The sequence below is a fragment of the Orbicella faveolata genome, unplaced genomic scaffold, assembly GCF_042242905.1.
Source record: "Orbicella faveolata isolate gen_17 unplaced genomic scaffold, um_ofav_v1 contig_14, whole genome shotgun sequence".
NCBI classification, from domain to species: domain Eukaryota; kingdom Metazoa; phylum Cnidaria; class Anthozoa; order Scleractinia; family Merulinidae; genus Orbicella; species Orbicella faveolata.
In genome coordinates this window covers 8,147,366-8,160,113 of record NW_028301541.1, presented here as the reverse complement: position 1 = coordinate 8,160,113, position 12,748 = coordinate 8,147,366, and the positions used below count along the sequence as shown (strand labels likewise).

The following is a 12,748-nucleotide window of genomic DNA, read 5'->3' as shown; positions in this document are numbered from 1 at the left end:
TCCCTCTCTGCAACATTTTCCCAACTCCTTCAGTCTCTCAATCCCCCTATTCTCCATCCCCTTTGCTTTTTATTTACTTGCCTCAATTCCCCCTACTCCCGATGTCATAGTCCTCTCCGCTTTTCTTCTTTTCCGTCACTCCTCCCTGCGTTTGCCTTCCTAAGGAACGCAACAAGGCGTCAAGTGAACTCTTTGCTATTATGTCATTTCAGTTACAATCTCATTAATTTTCTTTCTTTGAAGTTTTGACCGATACCCGAGAGAAGTATGACGGGACTCGCCGAAGCCCGTGGAATGAAATCGAGTGCGGAGACCATTACGTTCGACCCATGGCAGCGTTTTTGTTCTTTGAGTTGGCGTCTGGTCAGGTAGATTATTGAAACACCTCTCGGAACTTTTACGGGCTTGCCACCTGTCAGGGCGAGGGGGGGGGGGGGGGGGGGCGGGAAGTGCGAATTTTATTTTGAGTCGGGGAAAATTGACATTTTGAAGAAAAGTCAGTGTAAATGTGTGAGTAAATAAAGTTGTTGTTATTGTTGTCAGGGAAAATTGAAATATTTTAACACTGCTCATTTATTGATACCATTGAAGGTTGCAAGAAACATTTGGGGTCACTGTGATCTCAACGATATGTTTTTCTTAATGAAGAAGAAAAATTTATTGAAAACTTATCAGTGTTAATGAACGGATGGAAAGGACGGCTGTAGGAAGAAGCTAGAAGCCGCCGTAAATCTAACATTTTGTATTTATTTGGTCAGGGAAATGTTTTTTTTTTTTTTCAGAGAAAAGTCAGGAAATTTTGAAAAGTGATGTCTGTGGCAAAAATGTTTCATGAAAAATATATTGTTATTTTGTACTTAAGCAAAGAAGTCAGCTTTTTTTCATTTGAATTTCGCAGACTTTGCGTTTAAGAGAGGCTGGTAACCCTGTGATCAGTCTTGGATTTGCTCCACGAATTAACCCGTCAGACTTCTGTGGTTTCTTCATCACCGCCACTGCTTGGGGCCAGTTTAAACAGAAAGGAGATGCTGAAATGCGAAGTGGAACGGCTGAGGTTAATTTTGAAGCATCTTAATTAACGTGCATCCATTTCTCCTTATGGCTGTTGTTTCATAGTAGGCCTTTTGGATCAGTTGGTCACGTGAACGATATTTTCTAAGCTTTTTAGCTACAGCTATGGGAATTCCAGAACTGGAAAGAGCATGTTTTAAATAGCCAGGACACCAATTTTCAGACGAATGCCCTGTAAGGTTGAAATTTAATGATGATTTCAATATTGCTAAAATTAGAAGGTTTTGCAAGGAAGCGAGGAAGTTTTGCCCTCCAGGAACATTTTCCGTTATTACTCACTACAAAAAGAAGCTGCTGTTATATAGCTATCGGAGATAGAAAGAGGGGTAAAATATTAGGAAGAATGGAAAATTCGAGGTTCTTAAACCGAAAGACAAAGATTTTATGGCAGCTTAGAAACTTGCAAAATTACAAGGATTTGTTTGGAAAACCACGGAAGCGTGACTGGAGGGCAAAGCGTCTTCTTCCCATACGAATCCTTCTAATTTCTAATGTCCTTGAAATTCCTTCTCAAAGGATATGAACCTGAAAATTTGCGTGTAAGCTTATTTGAAAATGTTCTTTCTATTTCTGATTACATTATGCATTACCAGTGACTGAGTCAGTGTGTTCTTGAACTCGAACCAACTGTTCTTGGGATGTCTTATTTGATTTTTTCTAACCTCCTAGCTGTGTGTGCATCATGGAGAACTTCAGTTGTCACAGTTAACTCTACAGTCACGTGCTACCTTCACTGTAGTGCGCAAGAGCGACGACAATAAACCGCTGGACACGACAGCCGCAACGGTAATTCAGTAAAGTTTGTCATAATACTGTTAGTTACAATCACGGAAGCATGCAATTTGTAGGAAATCGAATTTGCATTACAGGGCCACCACAGGTCAGTAAATGATCAGAGAAAAAAATTCTTCCAGGTCAGGGAAACGTAAGGGAAGTTTATTTTCAGTCAGGGGAAATTGACAGTTTGAAGAAAAGTCAAGGAAAATTGAAGTAATTTAATACGGCTGATTTAAAACCATTGAAGGCTGGAAGAAACATTTGAGGTCACTGTGATATCAACGATAATATTTTTCTTTAATGAAAAAGGAAAATTTGGTTAAAATTATCACTCTTAATGAACAAGTGGAAAAAGAAGCCGCTACTAGAACTGACATTTTGCATTTCTTTGGTCAGGAAAATTTCATTCTTATCAGTGAAAAATCAGGGAATTTTGAAAAGGGATGTCTGTGGCAACTATACATTAGTTTTGGTGTTTTTTGTTCGGCCAAGTGTATTGGTTTTCAACACTTCTTTTTTTTAATTAGGAGGCTGGAAAACTCACAATTAAGTTCAACGATGATGTCTCGCTGAAAGCTGGAGAACGCTTGCTGATAGTACTTTCGGGTAAGCAAGTTAATGCAATCAATAAACGTCTAGGATTTCTTTTTTTTTTTTAATATTGGATTTCTCGATTCTTGGCATCAATCCTCCGAGCACTGAAATTTCTTCTTCTGTGGTGAACCTGAAATTCACTGCTTTAGTTCCTTAGGGAAAAAAAGCGTTTTACATAAAACATATTGCAAAGTCTTTTCTTGCCAGCTTTATGAGCTCTATAGCTCAGTTGGTAGAGCACTGCACCGGTATCGCAGAGGTCTTGGGTTGGAATCCCTTTCAGGCCAGGAATTTTTTTTCAGGCTTTAATTTCACAACTGCTTAAGTTGTGTGTAAAACTGCGATGATCAATCATGTCTTCATTTATTCTGCCTTGTTGTGTTTTACAAACTAGTTATTCAACCCTTTCGAGTGGTATAACAAGGAATATCCCGAGAGTCACTTGTATTTTCTCGGTGTAAAGGCGAGTGTGTACAAGGAAAATGCAAGGGACTTGTGGGATTTCCATGAAATACCACGAGAGTGGTTAATAACTATTTGTACCATTACACAGTAAATACTGTGAGTGGCCAACAAAATCACTGCAACGTATGATGGGAAGGCTGGGTGTGATAGTCAATACCGCCGAGTATACAACGGCTTTCTTGTCTTCTGATTGGCTGTATTTCCTATGACATGGTATAAATATAAATATCCCTAAAATGAGGCTAAATTTCTTATTACTTGATTTGACTAAAGTTTATGTGAAAGTTATGCGAATAAGATTTCCTTCTAATTCCTTTTTGGCGAGTCTGCGATTGAGTTAGGCCTAGTTGATACACATAACAGCATAAGAAGGACGTTTTGTCGTTATGTTTGCAGTGTGAACATCCTGACATAATGGCATAATAGCAATATCACAGCATGAACATAACTATATAAGGAAAACAAACTGATATTTTGGTGATGTCTTGATGTCGATGTTCACATTACCGACATAAGCGATTATGTCGTTGTAGTTATGACGTTATGTCGCCAGTGTTAACTAGGCTGCATACTTAACAATGGCTAATCAAACTTTCTTCACTGTCTTCTTGTCTTGTCTCCCAACAGCTTGAGTTTGGAAAATATGAAGATTGCCAGCTTTTAAAGTGGAATGGAGAATCGATATCTTGTAGAAATAGTCGTAAATAGTTAAAGAAACTTTGTTTAGGACTGTGAAGCCAAGCACACACGTGAAAACGTTAAAGAGCTCAGTCACGGTATTTTGAGTTATTTTGGCCAGGTACAAAATTACTTATAAACCAGTAAAGGAAACCTGCAATTAGCGTTTACTTAGATAGAAAACCTTTATTCATTAATACCTTAAACTTTAAATCTAAATTGTAAATGTAACTGAATTTGTACAGCTAAATCCAGAAACCTTACCAGCACCTCGTTATCACTGCCACTTTGTTTCTTGGCCCAAATAAAACGCTAAGTCTGTCATTTTCTTATTTTAAGAACACCTTGAATTCGACCTTGTTTCTGTGCAGTCTTCGTAGTAACGGGGTCCCCTGGCGATGGAGTGTGTATGCATCAATACGTTTATATAATTGGTTGTGTTTTACCACGCCACACGATTGGCTTAAAACACTCGCGCCACTTTTTCATCCAATCAGAAGTAAAACCAAAACCAATCGCAACTCGCTCTCGCACGTTTTGCCGCACTTTGCGTCGGCAGCTAGCATTTGAGTTTTGATTGGTTCATTGGACTGCCCATGTCCTTTGTGATTGGTCATAGTGAATACTTTGGTTTTACGATTCTCAGTTGAAAACCGCTCTGTAAACCTGCATGAGTAATTGTATTGCATTTGCTAAATTTCATGTAAGCAGCAGTTTCCAAGAACCAATACTTTCCTTACGGGCACCTCTATATGACGTGATGATTCATTTGGCCCCAGGGAAAGCTAAATTCGTTTAATAACTAGTACAGATCCCTGCAATTACAAGGACACTTGATGCGTGCCCTTATTCAGTAGTCTTGACTGTACGGAGAAATCTTGTCTAGTTCCCAACAATTGTACTACTCGTTTGCCGTAAAACGACCCTTTATCAGCTTGGTTACCTTTAGTATATAGGTGTAGTTACCTTTTACAGGGTTTTAGTAGCCTTGTTATTTTTTTGTGTGTTTGTGAAAAGTGCATTCAGAATACTTCAGAAAACTACCTGTAATTAAGTAACGCGGAAATTATCTGTGCAAAATCTGAAAATTCCTCTTACCTTCATAAGCGTGAGGAGAAATTTTGTAAATCTGTTTAAAAAGTGGACAAGAAATTTGTTCAAGTGTCAATGGTATTGCACAGTGCATTTGCAGTAAGTTGTTTTCCTAAATGATACGATTGTTGATCGAGAAAATTGAAGCGAAAGATTTTTATCCGATTCCCAGGCAGTCTTAAAATATTACATTGGGTTGGTTTTCCTTAATGAATCATTACTTTTAACTGTAGCTTGTTAAGTAAGTTTGTGAGGTGAAAACGTTTTCCATCTAATGGAGCGATTTTCAATTGAGTGTCGAAAAGCCAAAACCAAACCAATTATCTACCAATTAGACTACTCAGCTAATCTCAAATCGTAGCAAAACCAAAACCAAAGTAACTGCCTGATTACTTTGGACACTCAATTGAAAACCACTCTATATACAATTAAGAGTAAAACCTTCAAACTGTTCGTGAAGGTTTCGGTTTAATTTAACAATCATTTGTCAACAAGGCATGGTTTAAGCGCCACGCGCGCTCTGGGTTGACATGACGCAATCAACTACGCCACCAAGTACGCGACTAAATCGAAAGCAAAATTTTATTACTATGACCAAATCAAGTTTAATGAACCTGTACTTAAACCAGGAACAGCAGAACAGCAGCATATCGCTAACCACTAACTGTTAACGTCTTCCAGCTGAAAAACTAGCTGTTATCTGTCGAAAATTATACTGAAATCCAACTGTAAACATGTACCTGCAGATGGCGTAGTGCGCGCGCAAAACAAGTGCGAGATACGCAAATGTTTTACTTACTGGAGAGGTGACAGGAAAAATGAAACAGGCACCGCAAAAAGTTTAAAAAAGGATCAATAACTTTAAAAAACGCGTGGTTACCCCTATATTTTATGTTATGAGATGGACGTGGCAAGCCTATTCAGCAGGTGATTAGTTTCTGGTTGTGAGCAAAAGATATTTAGACTGTATTTTAGCTGAAACAGAGGAAGGTTGTCAGAGACGCTAAAAGTGCTGTTGCAACGATTTTGTCATTAAAAACATACCAAAAATGGTTTTTATGTTACCATTTACCATGTAGTTTTCGGATCTTTATAGATGTTTGCTTTTCTGTATGTAAAGGCGAATTCTAAAGGAAGCTGTGAAGAAATATCCTCTCCTTCAATTTTCAGAAAATGCTGATGTCAGCATTTTTGTTGAGATTCAAGGCTAATTATCTCGAAAAAATGCGTGGCTACCCTCTTTTTTTCTTTGTGGATTCCGATAGCACTTGCAAAGATCTACTTTTTCCGCAAGGTCCTAACCTGGCGCAAAAACCTTTGTATTTAATGGGCACCGTCCTTAAGGTGGCTGAAAACAGTTTCCAGCACTTAGATTTTGCTGGATCGTTATAACTACTCTCTATCACTCGATGCTACAATCATGGTATCGAAAAACAACCCAATCATTGGTGAACACGTTGTTATCATTTTCGTGACACAATGGGTTACCATAGCAACAGTATGACCTGCCAGAAACACCCTTAATTACATCTTTATGGGCTGATAATTCAAAAACGGCACAGAATTTTTTTTAGATAATCAAATTTTGATAAGCATGATAAGCCACAACTTTTGGCAATGTTAAAACAAAAATTCTGTTCATAGGGTTAGAACCACCTTAAATTTTCAAAACTTTAAGATGGCTCTGAACCCTACATACAGTTTTTTGAAAACTGCGCCAAAAGTTGCTTCTTATCATGCTTATTAAAATTTGATGATATAAAACATTTAACCATGCCGTTTTTGAATTATAAGCCACAGGACTTTGAAAAAAGCGAAGGCAGTTTACAGTTCCGAATATTATCTCGTCTGCCGCTTTGGAATTGCGACGCTCAATCGATAACGTCGTTAACTATTTGAAACTCTTGTCGGGGGTGGGGTGGGGGTAGAGATTCTCCAGTTTCATAACCGCCGCGCGTTAAAAGAGAAAGAGATAAGGAGTGAAACTTACCAACAGCTTTCGTCGTCTATGACTACACTTGAGTAGACCAGCCTGCGTGGGTCCTCGCGTGGATATGTGCGAGGAAACGCGAGGCGATGGACGGCAGCCTTTGACTACAATTTTCGCTCCGAGCGCAAATTTTTCATCAGCAATACCAGGCAATTTCAACGTTGTTTACTGGTGAGCCAACTTAGATTCTGTATTTTTTTCTATTTTCTTTTGTTTGGCTCGGTATTTCACCAGTTAAGAAACAGACTTTTGCAGACCACATAAATATATTTTAGAAGGAGAATACCTATGTTTTCACGGCTCCAGGCTGCGCTTCATTGATGATTTTCTTCTTCAAAACTTGGTTTATTCAAAATTTGAATTTTGGTTTAACGCAGTTCGTAATACTACCAACGGATGCCATTTATTTATCTCGCAAGACTGACCAGAAAGTCCGCACGGCGTGTTCTGTTTCATGTTTGTGACGCGCGCGGACGTAGCCTGCAGAACAGACGGATTAGCGGCGCAGAGAGCGAAAGGCGAGCGCGGAGCGCGACCACGAGCGCTTCGTCTCGCGCGTCGCGCTCGTGTATCGTGTCTCGCTCGCTGCCCCGCTAATCTGCCTGTTCTTCAGGTTACGCGGACGTAACCAAAAGAGTCTGTCAAGAGAGCAATAGGACCGCTTTGTCGAAGCACATGCTCACAAATTTAAAAGCACTTCCGGTCCTGTCAAGCGTAGTCACAGATCGGACGAAAAGCCGCGTCTAAATACAACTCGAAAATGAGATGAAAGAAGACGGTCAAGCATACAAGTCCAACTTCACCTGATTATTAACTGCTTTATCAATGGAGATGAGAAATTCTAACCGATTTTGTTCTCTAACAAGAGAATTAGGTACCAAAATAATACTGGACTCATTTTAGTTTCATCCCTTCTCTCTTTTCTCCTTCTCTCCCCCGATGAGAGTTAATAGTAACGACGTTAATCGAAACTTGAGACGTAATCGGAGCGTCATAATTACAAAGCGGCAGACGAGATAATATTCAGAAATGTAAACCGCCTTCGCTCCATTCCAATCCCTTCTAAACGACTCAAAAAGACGCAGGAACACAGGTAAATAACAGTACATTTGTTGCTATTGCTGATGAAGCGTTCGGGTCCCCTGTTGACAAACTGTGCGCAAAGATATACCGGGTGAGCCTTTGTTAGCTAGCCAATCCAATGCTTTGCTATATGCTACGCTTGCAACACCTTTTAACAGATTGACCAATTAGAATGCTCTTCGTTCCAAGACCGGGTCAAAGAGCACTAAGTTGTAGCCTCCCACGCAAACGCTCTTAGGGCTCGTGGGAGGTGTAGCGCTGAGCCTTCTTGAAGGGAAGAAAAGGGTCAGTCCGGTTTGTTGTTGACTTCCGAATTCTCCGCCTCCTGCCTTGCTCTAATCAACGTTGTACCGCGGATCAGAAGCAACAACACTGAGATGGACGATCCAACCATAAGTGAAGGCTTCGAAGCTGTTAAATTTCTTGAGTTAATTAAACACCATACTGAAGAGGGGGATGATGTCGACTCCATAGCGAAGGAAGAGAAATTCAATGAATTCAAGAAATCAATTCAAGATGGGCGTCTGAAGTCAGCTTCGTCGCCATCGTACTTCATCATGACAATCAACATGAACAGTCCAAAAAAAAGAGTTACAGAGAAGCGGCGGAGGTTCGTATCAATAATCATGCGGTCTTTCTTTTCTTCCATAATATTTTGCCAAGAACTTCCCGGATATTTCGAGGAAAAAGTAGTCGCAGAGTGCGGCGCATCTGGGCCGTATGGTCATGCCAAAAATGGAAAAGAATCTGCTGTTATATGGCTAAAGGAAGACTTCGATGGAGAAACCGAGGGTCTCGAGACTACGGACACATGGATTAGGGAAGTCAGAAACAGCTTAGGGGCGGACGCAAGTGAACTTCTATCCAGAATTGCAATGGTCAAATTGACGTCGAAGGAGCCGAGCGCAGATTCTGTCCTCGCAGTTTCATGGCACGGGCGCCACAAGTTAAAATACGAAGACAAATTACGCGAGTTCGAAAGTCTCACTACCTTTCTCGCTAAAGTAATTAAAAAGAAAGGGATACCTTCTTACATCATTGGTGGTGATTTCAATTTTGATACGTTAGAAGTCGAACTACCAAAAGATGGGGTCGTCTCAAACTACGAATTGAGTCCTCGTCAAACCCAAGTGCAACAGGGAAGCGGTTGTTACATACCTCACAAAGACAATTTCATCTTGTTCCCAAACAAAAAACTAAGAGTGTCTAATGTAAGACCCTTCCTCTTTGAAGATAAAGAAACTACAACCACTGATTTTAGCAAAGACGATCAAGCAAACGTTAAGGGAGAAATGGCAAACGCAACTAATACATCAGTAAACCCGACAGATATGTTGGACCACGATCCTATCATTGGTGTTATTCAATTTACTTCTTCCACTGCAGTCAAAAACCTATCGAAGGAGTTCGAAAAAGTGGCAATTGCTGATTCCTAACGGTATTAACTTTCCCATCAATTAATTATGGTAGAATTTAGCCTATTTTACACCTTTCGCATTTCCGTAAAGATCCATGATAAACTTTCAGAAAAGTCCTTCGTCTTGTGTACTCATTACACGCCGCTTCGTCGCTCCCTCGGCCGCTAAACAACATAACGAGTTTGAAGTATATCAAGTTTCTAGGATTAGCCCTATTCAACTAATTCACAAAGAAACAGGAAACTTTCCCAGGATTATGAAATGACCTGAAAGGTCTCTGATCAATTAAGTTAGTAAAAGGATTTAAGACTTAAATTTTTATTTAGATTTAAATACTAATCTTTTAACGCAAATTATTTTGCTCACGGCATACAGCAGTCGTTTCAATTTTCTTGGGTCATCTCCATAGAATGTTTGTTTCTCATCGGCTAGTCTCTAAAGTAACTGAGTAAATCTCTCGTAAAAGTGAGACGTCGATCGCTTATTAAGATACTTAATAGTAGCGAACTAAAGAAATATCACAAGCTAACATAGTTCCAGTCGAGCCGTTATCCAGCTTTTGATTATTCGTTTCGGCCGTGACCGTGACTGCCATTTTGCCTGGCGACTGTCACCTCATTATGAGGGCTGATTTAGATGTCAGAATCTCTTCGGGAGTATATGTAGCAGTTATTCGTTCTTGTTTCTGCATCCTTGTGGAGCAGACTCGACCAGACAACCTTTATTAGTTGAAACTAGAGGCGTTTTAATCTTTGTACAAAGTGGAAGTCACCTAGAATTCTTTATATAATACTATAGTCAGAAAGAATTCTTGAAATTTCGAATATATCTAAGGAGAAGGCAAGAGTATTCCTGTAAAAATATCAGTCATATGTAAATGGCTTAGCAATTAATGTTATTCTACACAACCAGTTTTAAACGAAAAAAAAAATGTTCATAAAACAAATTATCGAGTGTTCCTCTCGATTTTCAAAGCTTGTAAAGTGGGTAAGGCCGAAAAGCTCTTTTATTATTTGTTTTTAAAAGGCACCAAGTTTTTGGTGATAGATTTTTTAGGCATGCAGTTAAATCTACTCTTAATCAATGTGTAAAAGTAAAACTATAACAGTCAAGTAAGGAAAAAGTATCCTGTAAATATAGCGCAATCATGTATTAATATTACCGTCAATTGCGTAATAAATTGAACTTAATTCTTGCATTTGTCTTTGGTGACAGTCGGATAAAATTACGATAAAACTCCGACGCGTAACTTGAACAAATGACAAGAGGGTGCATGTCATGATCACGAACTGATCTCTCGTTTCATTATACACATACCTTTAATTTACTTTACAACAAGAAAGGTAAAGGTAAAGTCTGCATGCGAGCCTAGTGGTCCATCAGGCCGGAGCTTATCCCGGTTTCTGTAGCATGAAGCGACTAGGAGTATTTTTACTCCCCCCTGGATGGGATGCTAGTCCATCGCAGGGTTACCCCCAGCATTAAGTTCGCCGGTACCCATTTATACACGTGGGTAGAGAGAGGCACTGTGAGAGTAAAGTGTCTTGCCCAAGAACGCAACACAATGTCCCCGGCCAGGGCTCGATCCGGGACCACTTGATCCAGGTGAGCCTGAACGAAGCGTCGCAATGCTAGCCGGGATAGGCTATTAGGCTGAACTCGGTCTAGGACATAATCGTATTCGGAAACCAGCCGGCGTTTTCGAAAAATTCCCCACTGTGGACCGTTTTCGAAAACCTTCGTTTCTGGTGCCGGAAACAGTTCCGTTTGCGTTTGGACGAAAGACTAAAACGGAGAAAAATAATAATGATTCAATAGTCCAACAAATGTCCGGATACGTGTGGACGGGGCTCGAAATAATAGCTATTAACTTACTTAACTGTCATATTTATCTCAGCAGACGAGTAGTTTGTCTGGACACGAAATATTCGTCGAGATGGATGCGGAAAATAAGAACTGTTAACAGAATTGTGCGCCTAAAAGACGTACACATGACAGCAAGTGTCGTTGTTGACGAATATATTTGATAGATACTGCGCATGCGCCAAGATAAAACGAACCAACTTAGAGTTGATTTCTTAGATTGTAATTTCTTTGCTAAAATTAAAATCGCGGGGTTTTTTTGCCACTGTTTACCTTGCTCATGTATTTAAGATATGGCACTTAACTATCCAATTCATCGAGAAACGACAAGAAAATCCTATCCTCACGTTTTCGTAGGCAAGATCCTCTCATTTCTTTTTTCATTTGCTGGAAAGTTGCTATTTAAAAGATGATATTGTACTTTAAAACTTGAGAATATCAAGAAACGTTTTCCATGATCAGTCCTTTGCGAGTTCGCAGTTGTTTTACCGAAATACTCTCGTCATGAATTTTTATGTTACGTAAACCGCACGGTTCACACCTAGCGACATAACGACTTAAGGCTAGGTGAAAAGAAAACGTTAAAAATAGAGGAAGAAACCATTGTTGCATTTGTAATAGTTTAGTTTCTTTTTCTCGACGATGGTGTCGTTGAAGAAACGGCAAAGGGGAAAAGTGCTAGAAGAAAAGCGGGTACCTCTAATCTTTCAACAAGAAGCTAGGAGAGCACACGGCCGGTGCCACATCCTCGTCAGAGAGCTCATGTTGGGTGGTAGAGGAAATTATTTCAGTCAGGTGAACGGGGTTTAATCTTTCTGATTTCTCGCTCATGACTGGACAAACGACACAATAGACCAACAGCATAAGGACGTTTAATTGAAAATAGTCACTGGTGGCTGCCTGGGTTCGACTATTCTCTCGCGGCTCTTTGTTATGTTTAAATCAATGTTGTTCACACTTGTTTTAACAGAAACAGTACATGATAGTGAAGTAGACATAATGACGAATGGAAAATATCCTGCAATATTCTCCTTATGTCGTTATGTTCATGCTGTTATGTTGCTGCCATGTCATTATGTCAGGATGTTCACTTTGCAAACATAACGAAACGAAGTCCTTCTTAAGTCGTTACGTCCGTTCGGTGTCGCCAGTGTGAATCAGGCTTAACGCTTTTGTGTCGCGTATTTATCTTGTTACAAATATTGTTGACTAATTGTTCCTCGTCCAAGACAGGACAATGTTTCGATCTTAAGTCAAGATGAAAAGATACACTTAAATTGTAGCAGTAAATTAAAATAATCCGATTTTGTATATAGCGCCCACTTCAAAAAATATCATGTCGTCTGCTTCTTTAGACTACGAGTAGCCCCTCTTTCGCTTAGTCCGTCGTGCGTGACGCGAAAAAAAAAACCGCGAAAGGATTTCGTGCGGCCATTTTTTCTCGCGGTTTTCTTTCGCTTCACGCACGACGGACTAAGCGAAAGAGGGACTACACGTAATCTACTTCTTCTTCCAACTGACTATTTCGTATTATATTTCGGCAACGTTTTTATGCATAAAAAAACCTATTTGCGACCCATGGCCAGTATAAAAAAGGAATGCAGAGTTTTGACGCGAGAAATATCAATTAAATCAAGATCGAATCATACTATGTGCTATATTTGTAGAGTGTTCCTAGCTGACGTCACCAAAATTCCAAAATCTAAACACTTACAGT

At 39.7% G+C, this 12,748-nt stretch overlaps 2 protein-coding genes across 2 annotated transcripts in view; both read left to right on the top strand.

Annotated features, from left to right (window-relative positions):
• LOC110040151 (non-lysosomal glucosylceramidase-like) overlaps positions 1-5,748 on the top strand; it is a 38,010-nt gene extending 32,262 nt beyond the window's left edge. Inside the window, exons 31-35 of the mRNA XM_089286438.1 lie at positions 244-368; positions 899-1,054; positions 1,741-1,857; positions 2,376-2,454; positions 3,535-5,748. Coding sequence (XP_089142564.1) covers positions 244-368; positions 899-1,054; positions 1,741-1,857; positions 2,376-2,454; positions 3,535-3,539 — 482 coding nt within the window. The 3' untranslated portion in view covers positions 3,540-5,748. The remainder of the gene's footprint in view (positions 1-243; positions 369-898; positions 1,055-1,740; positions 1,858-2,375; positions 2,455-3,534) is intronic.
• Positions 5,749-7,672: 1,924 nt separating this feature from the next.
• LOC149113797 (uncharacterized) lies at positions 7,673-10,366 on the top strand. The gene has a single exon (XM_089286439.1). It carries the CDS (start codon positions 8,128-8,130, stop codon positions 9,184-9,186), a length of 1,059 nt encoding a protein of 352 aa, XP_089142565.1. The 5' UTR covers positions 7,673-8,127; the 3' UTR covers positions 9,187-10,366.
• Positions 10,367-12,748: the final 2,382 nt, after the last annotated feature.